The sequence below is a fragment of the Chenopodium quinoa genome, unplaced genomic scaffold, assembly GCF_001683475.1.
Source record: "Chenopodium quinoa cultivar QQ74 unplaced genomic scaffold, ASM168347v1, whole genome shotgun sequence".
Taxonomy (NCBI): Eukaryota; Viridiplantae; Streptophyta; class Magnoliopsida; order Caryophyllales; family Amaranthaceae; genus Chenopodium; species Chenopodium quinoa.
Window position 1 is genome coordinate 8,206,451 of NW_018743955.1, and position 24,830 is coordinate 8,231,280.

A 24,830-nucleotide genomic window follows, 5' to 3' on the forward strand; every position below is an offset into this window, starting at 1 on the left:
AATTTGCTTGCTAATAGCTTAGCAGGCGCAAACTTGACTATTGTTCATATAAAAAACATCTAAAACAGACCGTAGCTCAAGCAGTAGCCCAACTAAAGAGCCAAGCTAGCTCATATAAGCATGACTTGAACATTTGCCTCAAAGGAATTGAACAATACACATTGCTTCTGGGATTGAGGTGGACATCATAGAAATAGAAGCTTAAGGACATTCATGACTTAAGAAAGATCACACTTTTACCTTCCGGGATAGAGGTGGACATCATACAACTGGAATTTTAAGGAGATTCAAGAGAAACTGACTTAATTTGGACACACATACACTTGCATACAGTGGGAATTCAAGCATATGTGCTACGGTATACTGAAAATGACCCTTTCCAACTTATGCTCTTCACAATATCATCATCATTAGCACTTTCAGCAGCAATCAACAAATAACTTTGCTCAATTGCAAGCTGTAGTGGAAACAAATATGCACTGAACAACAAAAAAAATAAGAAATAGCTTTCTCATTACCAATAGATAATGTTACAACAAGACACAACAACAGAATGCCATCAACCCAACAATATCACTCACATTTTTTCCATATGAACATATCTCTCTTTTAACCACTAATTACATCAACAAGGTACTTACTTTGAAGGTCAAAGCAAGACACATGAAAGGCAACTTGGATTGGGCCTGGCACTGCATTATCTTCACTCACAATTTGAGCATCTACCAACCTACATCCTATTCCGTCTCATGATGTAAACCTTCCCTTCTTTGGTTTGCCCCTGGTCATGAAAATCTGTAAGTTCTAGCAATAGTAAAACAAGTAACAATAAAGAGATCTTGAGATAGACATTGTTCAACGCAAACAGATAAGTTGGCTTTTTAGGCAAATGAGAAACCACACTTACTGTCCATTTGTAGGTAAGCCTCCACCCTTTGATCGTCCAGGACCAATATCTGAAGTTCAAATTAACAAAAAAGAATCTTAACCCATCAGACCAACATCATAAAAATTCTCTTTAAAGCGTAAAAGCTTGGTGGAAGCTCACCATCACGTCCACCTGCGTTCTCTTCAACCTGAACAACGACAAAATGTGAACAAAATGCTCCTTCCAAACAATTGCATAAAACACACACACACACACACTCAAAACAAAAAGGAATAAGATTTGGACTTTGTTCTATATAAATTAATAAGTGAAGAAAATGAATTTAGTTATATTCATGCTGATATGAGTAATATCTTGTTCACTCAATTTTCAAAGCACAAAAAAACGGGAATATGATGTACTCCTACAAGAATTCTTCCAGAGGACAAAAGGTTGTGCAAAGGTAAAACATAAGTCAATCTTCCATGTTTTGCCCACTTGTAAAAAGACAATTTTATGTCAAACCCAAAGGAATGTTTTATTACAAAAAGCCGGTATTACATAGATGTGGCAGGACATAATGCCTCACAATGTCACATACTTCGTAAAGATTGCAATGGAATACCTCCTAGTACAAGTGAGTGTGTGATTCAGATGGATAAATTTTGTGAAATAGGCAAGAAGCTAAATATGCAAATGAACAAGAAAAGGAAGATCACTGATAATCAAACATAGGCACTTGTTGATAAATTTGAAATTTAGGGCCTCGAAGAGGTGTCATTTACAACCCTTTCCTGGAGTCTGATTATACCTTACTGGTGCTACTAGCATCATCAGATCTACTTGTGTATTTAGCAACCTGCTGCCCATATAACTCCTGTCTTAGACCATAGCTGTTATGTAGAGATGTGGATTTTGGTTAGATATTAGTACACTAAACTACTAAAGCTACTACTGTCTAGTTGAGCACTGATACAGATTGGCTTGGATGAGTTAATCTAAGATATTACTTTCCATGGGCTAGATCTTACTCGGGCACACCCTCAGAAATAAATAATATCTCGTTTCTGAGTCCTACACCCCTTATTACTCCATACCAGGAGATAGCTTAAATGTCTTAGAGGTTACCCAAGTCTGGAACTATTTGCAAGTCCCTGTAACCTTTAAAGGGACATTCTGAAGTTTTTGCTCCTAAGTGACAAACGCACAAACCTTTTACATTTTAATTCCCTGGATGTATATAATTTGCCATTCTTGCCAAGGAAACTAGATACCTTGATTCCATTCACTCTTAAGACCTGTATTGAGTTCTTCGTTGCAAAAATCAACCCATTTTTCTCCTCCATGGCTCCATCAAAATCCTCCAATTGGAAACCTGATATAAATGATTTTTTCACCTACAAGATCATTTGTTGGTATTGCAAATTCACAAGTACTTCTATAAAGTACCCTAGGTAATGAACTCATCAGCAGATGCTCAATGCTTACACAACAGAAGCTCTAACTACCAATGCAATCGTACTATGAATAGAATCCCAAGACTTACATTCAAGCAGACTATGGACAAGAATCTGAATCTGAATCCTGTATTCGAAGGGCAAGGGGTCGCCACAGAGAAGAAATAGGAGCCACCAGTTTGATGGGAGGGGAGAAACAACACTGAATGGACTTACAAAGTATGCACAATAAAGGAATTTTGGAACTGTTGACCCCACCGGTGTTTAATCTGAGTCAGGCACACAACAAGTAAATTAGACCGACAGGTAGAGTGCTATAGACTCAGGGTTCAAGGTTCAATCACACAGTGCATACAAGAAGAAACAGAGGAAGCTTGGGACTTGAGATTAATTTTTCAAGAGTAACGGCTACAAAATTGCTCACCAGCTATTACTATAAAGCTGAAAGCTTGGAGGCTACACTACTACAGCTACTACTGCTAAGATTACACAAAACTCACATACCCTTTTCATCCTCTCGATTCTCTTATATACTAGACACTCCCCCTTCCCCAAGTAACCTAGCAAATAAAACAAGTTGTACTATTCTGCCAAATTGGCTATACACAATTACATTCCTTTACCATACTATTTAGTGGAATAATAATTAATTTTGTCCTCTTTTGCTGCTCTGAATACCTTGTCTGAAATTGCTTGATATTGCTGTCCTGCTCCTGTCTTCTTGCGTCTCCTTGAGTAAACTTGGATTGGGGTTGGATTAGGTTGATTCATAGCATTACTCCCCCCTGGAACATCCACCTTGTCCTCAAGGTGGAAGGATGGAAAACGCAAATTAATGGCCTCAAAATCTTCCCATGTGGCTTCAAACTCGGGCAACCCAATCCATTTGAGCAACACTTCAGTGCGGTTCCTGCCCTGTTCCTCCCTGGTGCGCACAGCCAGCACTTGTTCAGGTTCCACCTCCAACTCCAAGTTGGCAGTAAGCTGGGCAGGAATAGTGGGGTTGACTGGTGAATCCCCAACAGCTCGCTTCAACTGAGACACATGGAAAACCGAGTGGATTCTGCTGCTCTCAGGTAATCTCAGTCGATAAGAAACCTTTCCTACTCGTTGTATGACCTCAAAGGGCCCATAATAGCGTGCAGCAAGCTTCTCAAAAGGGCGGCTGGCCAAAGAGTGCTGTCTATAGGGCTGCATTCTCAGGTAGACCCAATCTCCTACCTGAAACCCCAACTCCCTTCGCTTACTGTCAGCGCTCTCCTTCATTAGCTGCTGTGCCCTGTTGAGATTCACCTTCAACTCATCCAAAATTAAATCCCTCTCCTTCAACCCTTCTTCCAAACTCTTCACCATGGTGGCATCATCTTTCATTTTCCAGATTTTAGGCAGGTCACGACCAAAAACCACCTTAAATGGAGTCATCTTTGTTGAGATATGTGGAGAGGTATTGTACGAGTACTCGGCCCGAGGCAACCATTGAGCCCAATTTTTCGGTTGATTGGCCACAAAACAACGAAGGTAGGCTTCTAAACATTTGTTTACCACCTCCGTTTGCCCATCCGATTGAGGGTGAAATGCAGTGCTACGATTGAGATGTGTGCCTTGTAATCGAAATAGCTCCTTCCAAAAGAGGCTCATGAAGACCTTGTCTCGATCGGAGACGATAGAGGATGGGAAACCATGCAAGCGGACTATCTCTTTTACAAACACATCGGCTACCTTGAGGGCATTAAAAGGGTGCTTAAGTCCCATGAAGTGGCTGTACTTAGACAACCGATCCACCACCACTAGGATCACATTAACCCCCTTAGAGAGCGGCAACCCCTCTATGAAGTCCATGGAGATGTCCTCCCACACCACTTCCGGCACGGGCAGTGGTTGCAATAGACCGGCAGGAGCTTGGGGTGTTGTTTTGCTTCTTTGGCAAACTTCACATAACCGCACATATTCCCCCACACCCTTCCTCATGTTCGGCCAAAACCAGTCCGTAGCCACCCTAAGATAGGTTTTCACCTCACCATCGTGCCCTCCCAAAGGTGAATCATGATACTCCTTTAAGAGCCTTGGAATGAATTTCGAATTCCTTGGAATGACCATGCGCCCTTTATAGAGCACCCTGCTGCCACATAAAGAGAACCCCCTGTTCTCACTTGGGTTTGCTGCCAGCTTGTTTCTCAGCTCATTAAGCCAAGTGTCACTGGATATCTCAACCTCTAACTCGGCCCAATCCACTCCCTGAGTGGAAACTAGTGTCGCAAGCTCCCCTTGCACCCCACCTTTCTTTGATAATGCATCGGCCACCCGGTTTGATGCCCCGGGTTTATATTGGATGTCAAAGTCCATACCCATCAATTTTCTCATCCACCTTTGATATTCTCCTCCCACCTCCCGTTGTTGGGTTAAGAACCTCAAACTTTGTTGATCGGTGCGAATGATGAACCTCCTTCCTAGGAGATAGTGCCTCCATTTCATGACCGCCAAACTAATAGCCATTAGCTCTTTTTCATAAATTGATTTAGCTCGATTCCTTACCCCAAGCAACTTGCTAAAGTAGGCTATTGGCCTGCCAAGTTGCATCATCACGGCACCCACTCCATACCCCGAGGCATCGGTCTCTATGACAAATTCAAGTTGAAAGTTAGGCATGGCTAGGACGGGAGCTGTGATCATAGCCGATTTCAAAGCCGAGAAGGCTTCTGATGCCTCTTGATTCCAACCGAAACTATCTTTCTTCAATTGAGTGGTTAAAGGCCCGGCTATTTGTGCATAATTAGCCACAAATTTCCCGCAGTACCCGGTGAGGCCTAGAAAACCCTTAACTCCTTCAAATTCTTGGGCTCCTCCCATTCCACAATTGCCTTCACCTTGTCCATATCCATTGCTACTCCTTCCTCCGAAATTACATGACCCAAATAAGCCACTTCCCTCTTCCCAAATTCACACTTCTTCAAGTTAGCATACAAGTGATGTTCAGACAACAACTCCAACACTAACTTCACATGCTCTCTATGCTCTTCCTCCCCTTTGCTATACACCAAAATGCCATCAAAAAACACTAATACAAACTTCCTCAAAAAAGGCTTGAATACTTCGTTCATTAGGGATTGGAAGGTGGCGGGGGCATTGGTGAGCCCGAAAGGCATCACCAAAAATTCATAGTGACCCTCATGCGTTCTAAACGCGGTCTTGGGAATGTCATCCTCCCTCACTCGAATTTAGTGGTACCCCGATTTCAAGTCAAGCTTTGAGAACCACTTTGCTCCATGTAATTCATCAAGTAGTTCGTCGATTACCGGAATAGGAAACTTATCCGGTACCGTCTCCTTATTCAAGGCCCAATAATCGACGCAAAACCTCCAAGAACCATCTTTCTTCTTCACTAGAATCACCGGGCTTGAGAAGGGGCTTGTGGAAGGTCGGATTATGCCCGCTTGAAGCATCTCTTGAATCAGTTTTTTTATCTCATCTTTCTGTATTTGAGGGTAACGATACGGCCGTACACTAACCGGATCGCTTCCCCCTTTTAGGACAATGGAGTGCTCATGATTCCGGTGGGGGGGGAAGCCCACTTGGCATGTCAAAAACAAGCTGGAACTGTTGCAGTAGGTCGGTTAAAAAAGGTGGTGGCTGCTGGGATAACTCTTCTGCCTCTTTCTCCATATCTTCCTTCCCCTCAATTCTGCTCAATTCTACCCAAAGGCCTTGCTTCTCTTTACATAAGGTCCTCATCATAGCCTTCAATGATACTTGTGTCTTTTCTAGGGATGGATCCCCTTTTAGAGTGATCAATTGCCCATTCTTCCAAAACTTCATGATGTGAGTTCTCCAGTTAGTAGTGACGGAGCCCAATTTTTCAAGCCATTGTATGCTGAGAATGAGGTCGGCATTCCCCAAAGCAAGCGGCAGGAAGTCTTCCTCCACCGCCACTTCACCATTTAATTTTACCTCCACGCCTTGACATACTCCCTGCCCCCTCACTATCTCTCCATTTCCAAGCGTCACACAAAAAACGCCCCCCTTTGTAATCGGCACTGCTGCATCAGCCACCAATTGGAGCGATATAAAATTATGCGTCGCTCCGGGATCTACCATCACCACCGTGTCTCTACCCCCGATGCTTCCTCTCAATTTCATGGTTTTTGGATTGAAAATTCCAATTACTGAACACAAGGACGCACCTAACTCCTCGGCCACCGCCGCTTCCTCCTCCTCTTCTAGTGTCGCTTCTTCCTCCCCTGCCACCAAGAGCACGCTCATCTCCTTCCTCTTACACCGATGACCCACTCCCCATTTTTCATCACACCTAAAACACAAATTCTTTGCCCTCCGTTCTTGAATTTCTGCCTCTGACAAGCGGCGCGTGAGCCCAGTTCCTCGGCTTTGAGAATTTCCCGATGAAGCTGCCATGTTAACAGAGCCTTGCGATTCAGAAGTTTTGATCCACGTTTTGGGGGTGGTGTTTGAGTTGGAGTGGTTTGGAACTCCATAAGTCTGGACCAAACCTGAAGCCCCATATTTTGGTGGGTTAGGAGTCACAGACGAGCTTTGGGCCGGCCCATTTCTAGCTCCCAAAGCTGGAGCCCTTTTAATTTGTTGAACCCGATTTTTTTCTTCGATCCGACCCGCTAGCTCCATGGCTCCTTCCAAATTAAATGGATTCAACATACGGAGCTCCGATTTGACTTCCTCTTTCAACCCATTTATAAACTAAGCTAGCATGTTGTTCTCAGGGATTCCCTCTAATGGTGCAGCCAACTCAATATACCTTCTCCGATATTCCACCACCGTACCCACCCGTTGCACCGCTAACCACTGCTCATATAACGACCCGGAGTGAGAGGGTCGAAACTCACACAACAGCCTTTGCTTAAGGTCCAACCACCCGCTAATCGGCCGCCTCTTCTTCTCCCATTGAAGCCATTTTAAGGCATCGCCATCCATGGCCACTACGGTAGCTTCCAACTTCTCTCTCTCTTGTAACTGATAAAACTCAAAGAACATTTCAGCCCTTAGCAGCCAGTTGTCGGGATCGCGCCCACGAAAATTGGCATGTCAAGCTTACGGTGTTTCCAGTGATTTCTATTATCACCGTCGCCTTCTCCGCCACCGCCTCCTGGCCAGTGATGAACTCTAACGGCTCCTCTTCGCCGAGCCCTCCCCCTCTCCAGCCTCTCCTTATCGGAGTGCGCACTTCATTCTCTCCCAACCCTTGGTTGTGGCTACCTTCACCCTCCAGGTTAATGGGCTGGTTAAGCACCGGTGGTGGTAGAGGAGGTCGGTTTCCCTGACCTCCACCTCCGGCGGCTCTCTTCAACTCCTTCTGAACTTCAAGTTGTTCTCTTTCTCGATGGCCGCTAAACGGTCGTGCTCCATCCGGAAACGATCCAGCCGCTCCTCCAAACGATGGGTGGTTCTGGCCAGATTCTCTTCGGTTCTCTTCCTCTCGGCCTCCAATATTCCGGCCACCGCCGCCTGAATCGCCTTCTCGATGGTGGCCTCCTGGTTGTCGAGCTTCTCAGCTATCGTTTTGAGGTGAGTTACTTGTATCCCAAATTTCTGTTCAATGGATTGCAATCGGCCTTCTATCTCCCCGATTTTCTCATCGGCGGCGTCGGCGCGCTGGGACAGCGTTGGGGTCACCATGTCGGAATTGCTCTGATACCACTTGCTATAGACTTTCAGGGTTCAAGGTTCAATCACACAGTGCATACAAGAAGAAACAGAGGAAGCTTGGGACTTGAGATTAATTTTTCAAGAGTAACGGCTACAAAATTGCTCACCAGCTATTACTATAAAGCTGAAAGCTTGGAGGCTACACTACTACAGCAACTACTGCTAAGATTACACAAAACTCACATACCCTTTTCATTCTCTCGATTCTCTTATATACTAGACACTCCCCTTCCCCAAGTAACCTAGCAAATAAAACAAGTTGTACTATTCTGCCAAATTGGCTATACACAATTACATTCCTTTACCATACTATTTAGTGGAATAATAATTAATTTTGTCCTCTTTTGCTGCTCTGAAATTCTTGTCTGAAATTGCTTGCTATTGCTGTCCTGCTCCTGTCTTCTTGCGTCTCCTTGAGTAAACTTGGATTGGGGTTGGATTAGGTTGATTCATAGCATAGAGCCCCTGTCTTCAGTGATCTTACATTGCTAGCTATTCATAGGTAATTAAGGCCTATGCATAACTAAGGATATTGGTTCATGTAAGAGCAGAACAGACTACAGAGTAACCACTGACCCCGCATAAACTGTGGCACAAGCTCTCATAAATTTTCTTGGTGAGAGTGAAGACCTAAATGCTAAATAGATCAGCAAGCAAAAATTTGGCAATTTCATAAAATTTACTAATTAATTTTGTAAGGTTGTAATTACAATTTGATTCGCAAATGTCTCTGAACAAACTGACATGGACTCAATTTAGTGATACTCTTCATCCAAATAGCGAAATTCAGTGAGCCCCTACTTGTATGATGAGAAAGTGATGGTTACACATAGCATAATCCCTTATACTTTGTACAAAATTCTATACTTTAAAGCAGAATTATCAACAAAGATACTTTGGCCAGTAGGGAAATATAGATAATTCACTGTCAAAGTAGCAGAATAAAAATTTACGTACAGCAGGCGAGGTGACAGAAGACAAAGAGAAGATTCTATCTTCTGGTTGAAACTTCCTGGGCCTCTTCAAGCTACAGACAAAATTAAAGAAGTGATTCTTACAAAATCCAGAACCACATTCTAAAGTATATGAATGTAAAAAATTAAAGAGGGGGGGGGGGTGCTCTCTACTGAATTGGGCGTAGAACAGTCCATTGACAGGCCCTGCAAGTTAGCTTTTCCCAGAAACATGTTTTCTTCCCGAGATTCTAAATTTGGGCATCATTCAACCAACTTACTCTATAATAATAGGCAAGCTTCAAGCATTTTGTGTGTGTGTGTGTGTTTTGATAGTAAGCATGTTGTTTAGTAAGCATGTTGTTATCTAATAGTACGGTTACAGCAAAAGTAATAGCTTCCTAGACAACCTGCACTTACAATAGCTAAGAAGCCTCTCAAGGTTGGGATGCATCTCACTCTTTCTTTCACTTTCCCTCTATGTGTGAGTAAGTGTGTGTGTGTGTCTGCCCATGAATACACGAAAAAAGCCTTTCAGGGGTAATCCACGTCTCCACCTTTCAGAAATCTACATTCTATATAATTCTTTCTCCTCAGTCGGCTATCTATTTGTTTGCCTCGTTTGATCAAGCTATCTATCCTCTTCCATCTCCCTTCTACTAAAAAGTATTATCCTCTTATTCCATTTTTTTCAACCCTTTAATTTAGATATAAAAATATACTTCCTGATAACACTACAAAATCCTGCCCTTCATTAATCCATTTTTCTTTCCCCTCAATACTTGTATGAAAATAAAGAGATACAAGTCATACAACCATTTATGGTCAAGTGTAATAAATAAATAAATAAATAAAACAGAAACATTAAAACATATTTTAACTTGTACTTTGTTGCAGACTTTGATGAACCTAAGAACCCTTCAAAACCTTTCAAAACATGCCCAAAATGGTTTGAATCTTGCAAATAGGTGGTCTCCAACTCGAACACCTACCAACATGTAAGCGAGCAAAAAAGCTTCAAATTAAATGCACAGTACTGCAATGCACATTATTACATATTTCAATTAGGAATGGATACCTGTTTTTCAATATTCCGAAGCTCATCTTGAAGCTTTTCTCTCTTTGTCAAAAGGCTTGCAAGCCTAGCTCCCGGATTCGAAGCTTTTTGCCCTGTAATTAGTTTCACCAAAACTTATTGTTTACTCCCTACCCTCATAAATCAAGAAGATTACGAAGGCGTTACCATTGGCTTCCATGGGCATAGATGCTCCTCACCAAAACTTCCAAATTAAAGTAGATTCTGCCTTTGTTTCACTGACTTTAATTTCCTCAAACAAAAAGTTGGTACTTCTGAAATCACCAATTCAAATACAAAATTAGTTCATTAAATATAAATACCGCTATTTTATCATTAAGGAGTACTATTTTTATTTCAATTAGCATTTTTAGCAAAATATTCAATGTACATGCTTGCGCTTTATTATCTTCAGATACATACTGCTGCACATAATTTAATAAATTATGAATAAAAATGTTACAGAATAGTACTCCGTATTTAAAACGAGGCAAAATTAACAAGATCTCACTTGAATATATTTTTAATTACTTCGGAGTATTGTTAATGAATAACTTGATACTAGGTAAAATTAACAAAAGGGTTTACAATATATCTATGAAAAACTATGGTCAAATTCAATTATATTACCCTTTTTTTTTAAAAAAAAAAATACAGTGTTAGTAATTGTTACAGTACTGTAATAATTAACAAACTGCCTTATCTAATTAAGTTACTAATTCACCTAACATTTTTCTGCTAATCCATTAAATTTGTAGAAACAGAATATAAGAGCAAATTGAAACCCTAATTCCCAAACAAGCTCAAAGTTCAAACCCATCAACAACCAAACTCAACAATTGAGCAAATCAATTCAGCAATTACTGGTAATTAACAATCAAAACAATTATCTTATTTAATGTCATCCAATACAAATTATTAAAAGAAAGTTGTGATAAACAGTAATAATGAGCAAAATTCAGAATTCTGAAGCAAAGATTGAACAAAACAAAGATAACAATCAATTATTAAAAATAAAAATAAAAAAAATAAAAAGAAAACTAACCAAAAAACTGGAAATTAGATATAATAATAATCGATTATGAGACTGAAGTGAGGGAGTGGATATAGCTATGGTTAACGGCTCCCTGTTTAGTTGTGAAGGGAGAGTTTCTGGAGAGGAGAGAGAAAATAATAATCAACTTTTTTTTTTTTTTTCCCACAAGTACGAGTATGTACGAACTACTTCGTAGTTGAATTTTTATTTTAAAAAAAAAAATCAACTTCACTTTCTTGACCATAAAAAAGAAACCTTCTTTAAAAATAAAAAAAAATAAAAAATAAAAAAATCCCTTCTTGACCACTTTCAAGGTTCAATAAGCAACGAAAAGATAAGGTGGTGGACTAGTGAGCTAGAGTCTTGTGGGATAACTCTAAGGAAATGCATGTGTCAAGAGATAGTGGGATAACTGTGCCTCTGGTTAAAGCTTCTTTTTCGATTTTAAGAGACCTTAGAATCGCTTCTCATCATCAACCGTTATAGCCCTCTAAAAACACACACACACCAAAAAAAATGCACACATCAACAATAAAGCAAAGGTGAATTCAATTGGATCCTTTTCTTGAATCACTTCCTTAGAAAGAGCATGTTTTTACCTGACTCTATCTTTTAAGTTAATTGACATTACTTTAGTTCTGCTTATTAATACTTCCTCCGTTCTTTTTTTATTGCATCATGAGGGATCTCACGCTTGCCAATTCATTACTTTAGCTATTAATATCTTCAATTATACTTTTGTAAAAATTATAAAAATTTGATATTTGAAAAGATGATTTTGAGACGAATCTAACTAGATCCCACATGACTGTATTTATCCTAACGGATAAATCACAAATGATGTTCAAAGAAGATTAAGTGAATAGTGTAAAAGTCCTAATAGTGCAATAAAATAAAAACGGAGGAAGTATGAAGTAACAAACTATCTTAGGTAAACTCTATCTCTATATGACATTACTTAAAATATTTGTTGTGCGAAAGATACTTTATCGTAGATTGCGTACAATAAATCAAGTAATTTTATTAAATCGGCGTAATGCTCAAAGCTTTACAATGGCTTTGTCTTATAATAATTCATACGTCGTTGACAAACTCGAGTCTTTTGTTCATTTGTATGGCCATCGTTGTCGCCAAAACCCCTTGCGTTCTAGCATCTGACGCGGAACATAGAGGATTAAACTGGTAGTTCAAGTTTCGGGTGTTTGACGTCTAATGCTATGTCTATTATGCCCTTGCTTCATTTGCGTTGGTGTCTTTTTGAGTGAAGGTTTTCCTCATCCTTTTTAGGGATGATAATATAACCAACGCCTTTGTGCTTTGTGTAAGACTGTTGTAGAAGCTTCAGTCATGACTTTTTTTTGCTATTTGATATGTTTTACGTCGATGATCATCCTACAAGACCAACACAGTTAGGATACCGTTGACCAACGGCTCCCCGATACTTAAGTCAATACAAGTCGTTGAATAAATAAGATAGTGGAAACTTGTAAAAAAATAAATAAAGTAGAATAGGGAGCATATTACCTTGTCGTCGACAGTGAACTTTAGTGTGTTACTTAGGGCCTGTTCTCATTGACTGAATTCGGCTGAACTGAACTGAACTGAACTGAGCTGAACTGAACTAAATATTTTATAAGAGAAGGAAATTAGGAGCTGAACTGAGCAGAAGTGAACTGAATTTCAACGTAAGAGAACAGACCCTTAGAAAAAATAGTTTTTGAGGTTGGTGGCGTTCCAACTCCTTGAAACGACTTTACCATCTTTGTTGCAGAGCCTAAATGCTCCTGTAATACCTCGTATTTTTATACATTTTATTAATTATTAATTAATTATTTTTATAAAGGTAATTTTGAAACAATTATATATATTTAAGTATATGTGAAGGTGAAGTAACTTACTTACCGTGATACTTTATCTTCCACCCTACACCATTAAAATTCCATATCCATCTCAACAAAAAATTCACAATTTATTTTTATCAATGAAGTGTAGAAACTAAAAATCAGCTTAATATAATCAAACAACTTTAGATTAATATGCAAATTGAATTTCACATCAAACAATTTCTAAACACCCCCTAAAATGTACTCCATATCAACCATTGTGAAAAAAAAAAAAACCAACTTGGTAATAAACACAAAGTTTCCCACAATCATATTTTGAAAAATCAAAATAAAACTCATCTAATGTTCATTCAACTCCAAAATTGAGAGTTGAGACAATCAAATCCACAATGACACTCGTCTGAAAGTAGTCCCCATCTCAAAGGAATCATATTCTGCAATTTCAATCAAATTCTAACCGACCCACTTTCTTTGTTGGGTGCCTACTTTTTTGCTCTTCTTTTATTTCTCACATTTTCCTCTCTCTTCCCTTTAAATTTTGAATCTTGTACAGTAATTCCCCCTTCTTCTCGCTGCAAAACTAAGCAACTATGGCTTTCAGAGGGGTAAGCTTTCTTTTACCCATTTCATGCTTTCACTTATTTTTATCATTTGGGTGTTTATTAATTATTCAAATTATACCTTGCATGTTTGATTTTTATGATCTTATCAAAATATGATCTTGTTATGAATCTGGTTTTAGCTTGTTGGGTTTTTGTTGGTTCACTGTGATATTGGATCATACATCATTCGATTTGAAGTTTTGGACTTTTGGTTATCTATTGTTCGATTTTTATATATGTAACCCTAAGCGCTATGTATAAACATTAAATATTCGGAGTACTAGGTATTAGTTTAAGATTTTTTTAAGATTTTATCTATTGTTAATTAATTGTTTAATGTACTCTTAGCTTCTTATAGAGTTGTGTAATCATTTACTTTCTTTTATAAAGATTGATATTGGAAGTGAGTTTTTATACAAGTATTATATTGAATCTTGTTTTGCAATTTTGCATGACTTATGGCTGAAAGGGGTTTTTGATTGTATACTTTTTTTGGGAAGATTCATTAGTGGTATAGAATATTATGAATTTAGTCTCTAATATGTAATGGAAAACATGGGATCAAATGTTTCTGAAAATCATATTATGTGTGAAGTTGAGGTTGAATGGCCTACTTAAGAGACTAATTGAACTTAAATGTTATGCATTGGATGGAAAAATGTATCATCTGTTTGGTTTACTAAATAGATGTAGGAATTGTACAACCTTTTAAGCACCCTTGCTGTTTAAAAGTGATTGTATCGACTTGGAGAAATGGTTACAGTCTTGGATTGTTCTTATTTATGTCATTCAGATAATCCATATAATTTTTAGAATCGTAAACTATTACTTGTATAAAAGATTGTTCGTTCAACACAAATAACTATGGAGGATTTGTGTTATGCATTGCCTTGATTTGAGTACTTAATTTGAGAATGTGGATTACTGAATTAGTTTTGGCTTGCAGAGGAATGCTCAATCTGGAATAGGAGTTGCTGAGCACACCAAGAACACATTTACGGAACTGCAGAGGAAGAAGATGCACCGTTATGTGGTGTTCAAGATTGATGAGAAAAAGAAGGAAGTAGTTGTGGAAAAGACTGGAGGACCAGAAGAAAGTTATGATGATTTTCTTGCATCGTTGCCTGAGAACGATTGTCGCTATGCAGTTTATGATTATGACTTTGTGAACTCTGAGAACTGCCAAAAGAGCAAAATCTTTTTCGTAGCATGGTTAGTATTTTGTACCACAATATTCTGATTGATTTTAGTAAGCTTCCACCTTCTAACCTATGTTTTCCCTCCGTAATTGGAAGTTGCTGCAATTATTTAAGTTAAAAATCGGAGTTATGACTTGTATGTCTGATCTGAAGCAGCAATATATTTTATTTTTAATTAGCGTCTTAGCATTATTGTTGATGATACAACAGGATTTAGCTATCTTTAATTGGTCTTGTAGTTGCACTAATCTTTGGTAGCTTTGTATGTCATCCAATTAATGCACTCAAATTTGTATGTCTTAATTTGCAAGAGATCTTTAGCTGTTTGAGTGTATCAGTGAGTTGTGTAGGTCATTGCTGCTGCTGTAAGCTAGAAGTATTACTAGTGCACAATTTACTTTGCTTAAAAGTTTCTTACCTTTTGGCTCTTGCAAATCGTCGCATGATTAATTCTAGTCACCTCCAGCTTACAATGAATTTCAAAAGGCTTGACATGAACACTGCACATGCAAATGTAACATTATTATCTTATTGTTCAGGTCCCCATCAGTGTCCCGCATTCGCTCCAAGATGCTCTACGCAACTTCTAAGGACAGCTTGAGGAGGGAACTGGAAGGAATCCACTATGAGATTCAAGCTACTGATCCATCTGAAGTGGATGTCGAGACTCTTCAGGACAGAGCTAAGTGATCAATTTCTCGATATAGCTAATGAAGGGACCTTTTTGTTCTTATAGTAATGCGAACTAATTGCGTATGCTTTGAGACAAAGATGCATATACCTTACTAGCTTGGTCAATAAACAACTTGGTAACCCGGGGAGTCTGATTAGGAGCTGTTTCTTTTGCTGTCCTGACTTAGGGGGGCTCTTTTGGTTCCTGAGTACCATGATGCTTCCCTAATCCATGAAAGTTGTAATCCCAACTTACTCTCTATGTATCTGTATGTTATCTTTTTTGCATTTTTGTATCGTATTGACTGTATGACTGTATGTATTGGTCTCCATGTTTTGATGTTCTTTGACGTTCTTTGGTGACATGTTGTGGAATGATACAATTTCTTTATTTCATTGAATATCGATTGGTCATGAGAACTTATAAGCTTTGGTATCAAAAGAAGAAAAGTGTTCGAGTTGATATGGAAACCATGAAGGTTGTTTTGGAATCTATACTTCCAAGTTATTTCAATGTTTTGTTTTGTAATACAAGTAGTTGTTTGAATCAGGCTTGTTGAAAAAATGGACAGTTTACTCCCAATTTACTAGGTTGGTAATCATTCAATTAGAGTTATAGACTAGAACATTATAATTTACAACTAATAAAGGGATAGTTTACATTTGTATTTTCATCTGATAGAATACAAGTTAAATAATGATCCTTTGCTCTGTTTGAAAAGTTAATGAATTAATTTTTTAATCGCAACGTATTTCTATTTGGAAAGTTGTAAAATACAATAATTGCATCGCTTTGTATTGCTCTCATCTCCTTAAATTTCATGTGTGAATAATAATAAGATACACATGGGTTTTGGGCCCTCTTCATCCATACCAAATACTTTTAATTTTCTGATGCAACCAAATACTTTTAATTTGATAGTCCTTTAATTATTGAAATTGTCACATATTCTCTTGATACACATTTTAATAAAGATTTAAATATTGGCTTTCCAACCTTCTCCACAAACCAACATTAGTAAATTTAATTAGCCTGTTTACTTAATCTAACTTCTTTCTTAAAATGAGTACTAATGTCAATGTGACATGAGACAGAGTCGATGTTAAAGTTAGGGCATGTTCATATTTACTGAAGACCTGAAGTGAGCTGAACTGAACTGAGATGAAATGAATTTTTTATGAGAGAGGAAAATTAGGAGCTGAATTGAACTAATTGGAGTTGAACTGAAATTAAGTAAATGTCAACAGACCCTTAAATCATTTGCGATTTTTATGATTGGGAGGAGGGAAAGATAGGTAAACTCCACCCACATACACTAGTAGAACTCAATTTTGAAAACTCAAAGTTACCTAGTTTAAAAAATAAACATACACAAGTGGATAGCCTTGAACTTGAGACTTTTCTCAAACTTTTTATCTTGTAGTTTTTTTTTTTCTTCTTATAGGTTTGCGGTTCACTAATAATTGTATTTATTTTTTGATGCTACTAATTAGGAGAAAAAATTGTGCCTCACTGGCTCGATGTGACACTGTTGGCAACTTTTATGATGGTTGATGAAAATGCATGACCAGTTTGTTTTATAGACAACCTTTTTCCTGTGTTTATCCTTTGTTCAATTGTCCCAACTGTTTTTTTCGCAAAAATAATTTTTATTCCATCACCCATTATTGCATTATACGTGCAACAGCTTGTATTATTATTATTGAAAATTAATTGATGTGAACCGTAGTAGGGTTTGCTAAGTCGGCATTGATGATGTTGATTGGTCTTGGAAAAATGTGGGCATATTTCTAGTTCAATTGACTGTACTCTCCTCCGTCCTTTTATTAGATTCATATTTCTACTCCCTTCGTCCCTAAATTACATTCCTCTTTCTAGCATTTATTCCTCATATAATAGAGAGAAAGAGGAATGTAATTTAGGGACGGAGGGAGTAATATTTATTCATCACATAATAAAGAGAAGTAGGAATCTAATTAAGAGATGGAAGGAGTACCAATTTTGATAAGATTATGTAGAATTGAATTTGGGATATTGGACAAGTCTATACTATGCTTTCCTTTTCCCCAAAAGAATATGTAGAATGACACTATATTAATCATATATAAATGGACCAACATCAGAACATGCACAATAAGACAATACCATATACTTGTATTTAACAAAAGAAAAAAAAAAGTTAGGTAATCTATCTAATTAACAATAATAATTACTTTATACGGATTGCTATATTTTCAGTAGGTATATATTGTAGAATGACATTATATTGCTATAGTAACAAATATATTTAGGATTTGTTCTTATTTACTGAAATGAACTAAAATAAATTGTTTACGAGAGAATAAAATTGGAAACTGAATTGAAATGATTGGAGCTAAACAAGCCCTTAAACTAGTGCATAGAGACATACTATAAAAAATTGGTAAATTACACTATTTTTTTTTGGTGAAGGATTGGTAAATTACACTATGACTCTTCTATCATCAATTGGTTTTATTACTTTTATAATATAATAATGCATTCATCATTAAATATCTCATTTTGAATATCTTATCATTCTTTTCTTCTCTAACTATCGACTACGTATATGTGCCATTAATATCTCCAATTACGAATAAGGATATTTTTTTTGACAGGAATTACGAATAAGGATGAAGTATTGAGAATTTAGAATAAGTGCCATAAGGGCCAATGTCCCATATTAAGTCACTTTCTGAAGTCATAGCGATTGAATTTACCCTTAAAATTCGTTATATAGATCCGTACAAAGTGCAAGGATTCTGGAAAGATCTTTGATGCTACGAGCACATCCAAATCTTGATGGATGAACATTCATGATATAAAATCATGGACAAATAAATAAAGAACAAAACAAAAAAAAAAAAAAAAAAACAAAAAGTTGGATTGGATAAGATATTTAATTATTATTAAAATAGATCAATAGTAAAAATATTGATTCACATGCATGAATATACGGACCACCCATGCTACCCATCATTATTGTATTAATATTATTATTAATAATTTTAATAAAATAACAAAAAATTGTCAATTTTTCTTAATTGGGTATTACTTTTGTCATTACTTACTCCACAAAGATCTTGTACTCAGATCTCCAGTTTCTTCTTTTAGCTGCTCTCTATCTCTATTCTCTCTCCTATTGAAAAGGTTTGCATTTCATTAGATTCTAATTGGTTCTTTTATGTCTGAATTTCATGGGTTTTGAGAGACTTTTGATTAAGAATAGTGGGTTTGTGTAAATTGATTGAATAGTTAACTAAGTTGATGGGTTTTTTGGGTTGATGTTTGATTCATGATTTTTGTTGGGTTTGTTAAAGTTGGGAACTTTAATTGATTTTAATCAAGGGTTTGTGGTAGAATCTAGAAATTTAGTTAGTGATAGTCTATTATTGATAAGTACTATTGCGAGTAAGTTATGGTCTTACCTGATCAAGCTTTAATTTGATTATGGAAGCAATTATATATTATTATTGTGCATAATTTAAGTCAAAGATGAATAGTTCTTAGCTTGTTTATTATTATGCTAGCTTGTATTATTCATCTTATATAATTGTTCTAGATTGGACACATATGGAGTTGTTTGAGCTAATATTCAATTGATTGGGGTATATAATTGGAGATTTGCTGGAATAATTTAATAATAGTGATGATGATTGTAGGAAATTATATATAAAGCATTGTCTGAACTAGTTAGTACGTTGTATTAGATATGGGGAGCAGCTCTAAGACTATAGTTTGGTTTAGAAGGGATTTAAGGATTGAAGACAATCCTGCCTTGGCTGCAGCAGCCAGGGATGGTAGTGTATTGCCTGTGTACATATGGTGTCCAAAGGAAGAAGGGCAATTCTACCCTGGCCGAGTTTCGAGGTGGTGGTTAAAGGAATCCTTGATCCATTTGGATCAGTCATTGAGGTCACTTGGTGTTGAACTCGTGTTGATTAAGGCGGAGAGTACCCTTGATGCCATGTTGGAATGCATCAATGCCACTGGCGCGAATAAAGTGGTGTTTAATCGCCTTTATGGTGAGTTTCAATTACTAATTCATGTTTGATTATGCTTATTTGCAAGTTTTTTGTAATTCATATGTTTTTTATACTGTTATGAGCATTTGGTTTATAGGATTAAGTTGTCTTTAGTACAGGATTTTGTTGTAATACTAACAAGAACTATGTTTTGAGTAGATAGCAATCATAGGAACTATAGTTCAGACTACCCTGCCACTATGAGAAACATTATGGAACAGAAAGTGAGGCTTAGAGGCTTCATGGTGTTCAGGCTCTGATTTTACTTATAACTGATAGAAAAGGTTATAATAGTGTAGATTAAGAATCTTTTTATTAACAAGGATTTGGCTATTTGGCGATCTTAACTGTGCATAGCTAAGTTTAGGCCATTGAAATCTTTCTTGTGCACGAACAGCAAGTATTGCTTGATGTTCTTTATCGATCTTCTCTCTTTTAGATAGAGATGCAGAAAGATCAGTGATGTTATGGTAGGGAAAGAAGGAAGAGATGCAGGATTCTGCTCAGTTATTTATCCTCTGCTGTATTATTATTGATAATTGGAGATGATTACATTGTGCCTGTTTTAAATATAGTTATAGACTTCTTGGAGGAAAATAGTGTCAATGGTAATATTTTTATATCATTGATTTGGATGGAAGCTCTTTCATTCTAAATTGACAGCGCTATTAACAACACTCCGTCCTTTGTAGCCGTGGCTTATATTGTATTCTTGAAATTAAATTGCATTTTCTTGCAGATCCTGTTTCACTTGTTCGTGATCATAACATCAAGCAGAAACTTGGAGAACTAAACATTTCTGTGCATAGCTATAATAGAGATTTGTTGTACGAGCCATGGGAAGTGTATGATGAAAAAGGACATGCTTTTACGACATTCGCTCCTTTCTGGGACAAGTGCCTGAACATGCATATGGATCCCGCTTCATTTCCTACTCCATGGCGTCTTGTGCCAGCAACAGGTTCATAATTTCATCATGTACTCCATTCATTCCATATCAATCTGACTTCATAAGTAACCGTTTTTACATAATAACATCTGTCATAAGATTAAATCATGCATTGTTATCTGTCAATTTATGTCACCAGTGTGATATTACTTGTCAGTTTTTAATGCATATTATTACTACCTTCATAACCTTATAATTCAATAATAAAAGAATGGAAGGAGTACAATTTATAGTAAGGAATTTTTTTTTATTAATCAGTGATTATTATCTGACAGGATCATTCAAGAAGTTTTCAATTAGGGATTTGGGTCTTGAGAATGATTCAGAAAAATCGAGCAATGACTTGTTAAAAAGAGCTTGGTCTCCAGGTTGGACCAATGCTAATAAGGCACTCACGGAGTTTGTTGAGCAGCATCTGCTTGAATACTCAAAATGCAGGGTAAAGGTTGGAGGGAATTCAACATCACTGTTGTCCCCTTATCTGCATTTTGGGGAGTTGAGTGTAAGAAAAGTTTTCCATAGTGTGCAAATGAAGCTGATGGTGTGGGCAAATGAAGGGAACAGTTGTGGTTTGGAAAGTGCAAATATGTATCTAAGGGCTATTGGATTCAGAGAATATTCTCGATACCTTTGTTTTAACTTCCCGTTCACCCATGAAAGATCCTTGCTGAGCAACCTGAAGTATTTCCCTTGGAATTCAGATCAGACGCTTTTCAAGGCTTGGAGACAAGGTCGAACTGGATATCCACTGGTTGATGCGGGAATGAGAGAGCTTTGGGCAACTGGGTGGACTCACAACAGGATGAGAGTAATAGTGGCAAGTTTCTGTGTGAAATTTCTGCTGCTTCCTTGGAGGTGGGGAATGAAATACTTTTGGGATACACTTCTGGATGCTGATTTAGAATGTGATATACTAGGTTGGCAGTATATCTCTGGGAGCTTACCAGATGGTCACGATCTACACCGTCTGGATGACCCAGAGGTACGTACATTAGCTGCTTCAGTTAACCCCCTCTGTTAAATAACAGTGCCGCTTGCTATCAGGATTCTAGTGTTCAGTTAATATGATAAAAAGATGCATCCTTTGTTGTTTACATGTAAATAGATGATGTTGCTTATTTCTCTTTCTCTGTCTATGCTCTCATGGGCATGTTTATGTTTCTAATCAGTTATTGACGTTGAGCTAAGCTATGCAGTGAGATTAGGCTTTGTCCCCCCCCCCACCACCACCACCACACCCACACACGCACCAAAAAAAAAAAAAAAAAAAAAAAAAAACCCTTAATCTGAACTTATTACTTCTTAATGAAGTTAAATGGCTCTTTCCTGAAATCCTGAACTTATCTAAACTTGCCGGCCCTTATTTACATGTGACTGCAATTCTAGTTCTGAATTGAACTTGGGTACTATCAACCTTATTGATCTGAATTTATTTTACTAGTACCTGAAACTTATGTGAGTATTTTAAATGCCTAACAAATCTCTAACAAGATGCTTTCAAAATCCATACTAGCAAACACATAGTTCTTTGCTGCCCTATAGATATACAGAGTACATTTTAGGCTAATAATAATTATATATTTTTTAAATTTTTTTTAATCTTGCTACCCTTAATGTTGTGCCAGCTTCAAGGTTCTAAATATGATCCGGAAGGGGAATATATTCGGCAATGGCTACCAGAACTAGCAAGAATGCCAGCAGAGTGGATTCATCATCCATGGGATGCACCTGCTACAGTTCTAAAAGCTGCAGGAGTGGAGTTGGGATTCAATTATCCAAAACCAGTCATTGAGATAGACACAGCCAGAGAAAATCTGACCGAGGCCATATGTTTGATGCAAGGAAAGGCAGGAGCTGAAGAAACAAATGGCACAAATGAAGTTGTAGTCGACAGCTTCGAGAAGGGTGGAAACACAGGAGATACAAGGTTTGATAACTCTGAAATTTTCAGGAAATCATCTATACCAGAGGTTGTCTTGAATGGAAAACCAAGTTGTATTAGTGGGTCATCTCGTGATCAACGGGTTCCCTCTATGCAAAATATGACTAATAATCTCTTGCCAAATGGGAAGAGACCGAGAATTACTGTAGAAGATCGAGCACCTGAACCTAATATGAATGCTTGCTATGAAAATACTGAAGCACTAAGTGTCCAGGAAGAAGACATGTGCTCTACAGCTGAATCTTCATCAGCTAAGAAACAGACGACCAGCAGTTTTTCCTTCTGTGTCCCACATGGTTGTTCTGTATCATCAAAAGGAAAGGAATTGTTAGATTGCGAATCTTCTGATGTGAAGCCACCCTGGAAAGAACATGTAGATGAAGAGTAGAGTTCAAGTTGGGAAGGTTTATACTGTAGTTTCTCTCAGAATAATCCCTTTCTTAAGAAGAATAGAGAGCACTTAGACAATCTTAGCAGCTGCAGGAACAGCTGCGCGGTTTTATAGTTTACAATACAAGCCTTGTTCGGATGATGAAGTAGCCATACAAAAAGCAAAAAAACAGAGTTCAAGTGAAGGTGGTCAGTAATGCTGTTTCCTTTATATACTTGATGTGTTATGGTTTGCACATTCTGATGTAAGATTATTTAGATATGTCCAACTTGCTGTTCCATTCGACTTATGTCAATTAGCATCATGACATGTTTATAAGGAATACAAATTATGTTGTTTTCTTGACTTCTAATTTAACTTCTTATTGCTAGTTAAATGTATAAAGTTTGATTTGTTTCCGTAGGTTTGATGCTCCTTCATGAAATTTGAACAAGGGCTCAGGTTCTTTATGTGAATTACGCGGTACAGTACTATGGCACTACCTTTGTTACAAGGTTTAGAAGTCTTTGATACAAGGTTCTTGGGTGTTTTTAAGACCCCCTTCACACACAATTCTCATATAGGAATTATTTCACGAGTTCAGAGTGGCTAAGATGGGTGCAGCAGGTAATGAAACTGCTAAAACTTTAGTGTGATTGGTAAGAACTATGCCTCGGAAGAGTAGTAAGACCGTAAGAGGTGTACAGATCCCTGAGACTTGGTAAAACCGGCATCTCATATTTTGAATGGAACCACCTGACTTGATCCAAATATGAAATACGACATAGATCCAGCTTGTTAATTTAATGTGACTAAATTTGATTTGTTATCTGAGTTTGCAAGACAACAATAGATACCAAACCTAAATGGACTACATGAAAACGAACTGTATGACTCATCACCTTAGTATGATTAGAATCGATTTTGATGTGAATGACTTGCAACATCAAAAATCACCCAAGTTATCAAATTGCTTCTTTGTAATATAGTGAGGGGCAAGTTAAGTTTTGTACTTTTATGAGTTAAGTTTTGGAAAATACTGGTCCTTTGATGTTTGACATTCATTCAGGCAGGTTTGATTATAATTCAGTATTATAGAGGAATGAAATATTTTTGAAAAATTTAGAAACCTTGCTTGCAGTTTCCTTTAATCGGCGCCAATTCCCATTAAGTTTCTGATAATATTAGTTCAGTGTGGTCATATACTCTCTGTGAGCATGTACTGCAGAACCATGGTTTACGGCTTTGGTTGGTGGTCTATATGACTATATGTGACAGTTAATTACAGACGAAGGGAGTATATAGTGTTTATATGTGGTACTAGAAAGTACAACCGGAAAACTTTTTAATGGCCGGTAATTAGGCAGTTAAGACATCAGTTGGTCCTTTGCCGTACTCCAAGAGCTACATATACGTACGTAAACCATTTGTCTTGGACACTAATGGATTTCATCAATGAATAGCATTTATCTTCTTTTGTTAAATGCTTTCCTATTGGATTTGTCTCTTTGTCTAAATATCTCTAGACAAATGAGTGTGATCTACTGAGAGCTCCAATCAGTAATTAGTCTTCATAAAACCTCTTTGAAATCGTGTCGTTTTCCATGTTTAACAGTTGAAACATTTTATCATGTTGAACTACTTAACAGTTGTTTGTAGGATTACTTAATTTAGCTAGTTTAAGTGCAGAATCCATATAAACTTAAACGAGTATTATAAAGTAAATGCACTTTATAAGTGTGTGGCTCAATGTTAGAACTTATGTCTGAAGGCAATATTCTCCTAACAGTACAGATTGATTAACTATTGTAATGCAGGTGGGATTGGGTAGATTACCGAACATTTTGTCTCATTGATTTAGACAAACATTCTGCATATTATGTTCGTAGTCATAGTATAACATAAACATTTACCTACAACATAGATAATTCTTCTCATATCATCATCTATTAGGTATGTATGCAGAAGGCAGAAGACAGTTTCCGCGAAACTCTGGTGCATCTTTCTCAAAAACAAATTGTGTATTGAACTCTGATACCGAAAAAAACAGTCTGATAGTCAATGCAACCAAGTATGGAAACTTCGGTTTAGAGAATGTGGTTGATGTTGAACTGTTAATCAATTTCAGGCTCATTCTGAATTAGGA

The 24,830-nt window shown here is 37.4% G+C and overlaps 3 protein-coding genes across 5 annotated transcripts; 2 read left to right on the plus strand and 1 right to left on the minus strand.

Moving 5' to 3' along the window:
• Positions 1-493: 493 nt before the first annotated feature.
• On the minus strand, positions 494-11,708 carry LOC110689433 (chromatin modification-related protein MEAF6-like). Of its 2 annotated transcripts, XM_021866222.1 has the most exons (8): positions 11,072-11,283; positions 10,195-10,301; positions 10,030-10,121; positions 9,839-9,939; positions 8,956-9,025; positions 1,049-1,076; positions 908-956; positions 494-781 (listed from the first exon to the last, which is right to left on the minus strand). In XM_021866222.1, the coding sequence occupies exons 2-8, from the start codon at positions 10,211-10,213 to the stop codon at positions 748-750; spliced, it is 393 nt and encodes a 130-aa protein (XP_021721914.1). In that variant the 5' UTR covers positions 10,214-10,301; positions 11,072-11,283; the 3' UTR covers positions 494-747. The 2 variants fall into 2 exon arrangements, with proteins under 2 accessions (XP_021721914.1, XP_021721915.1); XM_021866223.1 differs by lacking the exon at positions 8,956-9,025 and having other exon boundaries at positions 725-781; positions 11,072-11,708.
• Positions 11,709-13,250: 1,542 nt separating this feature from the next.
• LOC110689434 (actin-depolymerizing factor-like) lies at positions 13,251-15,806 on the plus strand. Its single transcript, XM_021866224.1, has 3 exons — positions 13,251-13,511; positions 14,455-14,720; positions 15,247-15,806. The coding sequence occupies exons 1-3, from the start codon at positions 13,497-13,499 to the stop codon at positions 15,395-15,397; spliced, it is 432 nt and encodes a 143-aa protein (XP_021721916.1). The 5' UTR covers positions 13,251-13,496; the 3' UTR covers positions 15,398-15,806.
• Positions 15,807-18,423: 2,617 nt separating this feature from the next.
• LOC110689435 (cryptochrome-1-like) lies at positions 18,424-23,103 on the plus strand. 2 transcript variants are annotated; one of them, XM_021866226.1, is made up of 5 exons: positions 18,424-18,548; positions 19,109-19,423; positions 20,163-20,384; positions 20,648-21,354; positions 21,998-23,103. In XM_021866226.1, the coding sequence occupies exons 2-5, from the start codon at positions 19,111-19,113 to the stop codon at positions 22,700-22,702; spliced, it is 1,947 nt and encodes a 648-aa protein (XP_021721918.1). In that variant the 5' UTR covers positions 18,424-18,548; positions 19,109-19,110; the 3' UTR covers positions 22,703-23,103. The 2 variants fall into 2 exon arrangements, with proteins under 2 accessions (XP_021721918.1, XP_021721917.1); XM_021866225.1 differs by having other exon boundaries at positions 18,440-19,423.
• Positions 23,104-24,830: the final 1,727 nt, after the last annotated feature.

Coding starts and splice junctions, on each gene's coding strand:
- LOC110689434 (XM_021866224.1), top strand. Junction 14,721..15,246: donor AAAATCTTTTTCGTAGCATG/GTTAGTATTTTG, acceptor CTTATTGTTCAG/GTCCCCATCAGTGTCCCGCA.
- LOC110689433 (XM_021866222.1), bottom strand. Junction 9,940..10,029: donor TTCGGAATATTGAAAAACAG/GTATCCATTCCT, acceptor ACATGTTGGTAG/GTGTTCGAGTTGGAGACCAC. Junction 1,077..8,955: donor CTTCTGTCACCTCGCCTGCT/GTACGTAAATTT, acceptor GTCGTTGTTCAG/GTTGAAGAGAACGCAGGTGG.
- LOC110689435 (XM_021866226.1), top strand. CDS start 19,111: ATGGGGAGCAGCTCTAAGACTATAGTTTGGTTTAGAAGGGATTTAAGG. Junction 19,424..20,162: donor GGTGTTTAATCGCCTTTATG/GTGAGTTTCAAT, acceptor ATTTTCTTGCAG/ATCCTGTTTCACTTGTTCGT. Junction 21,355..21,997: donor ACCGTCTGGATGACCCAGAG/GTACGTACATTA, acceptor ATGTTGTGCCAG/CTTCAAGGTTCTAAATATGA.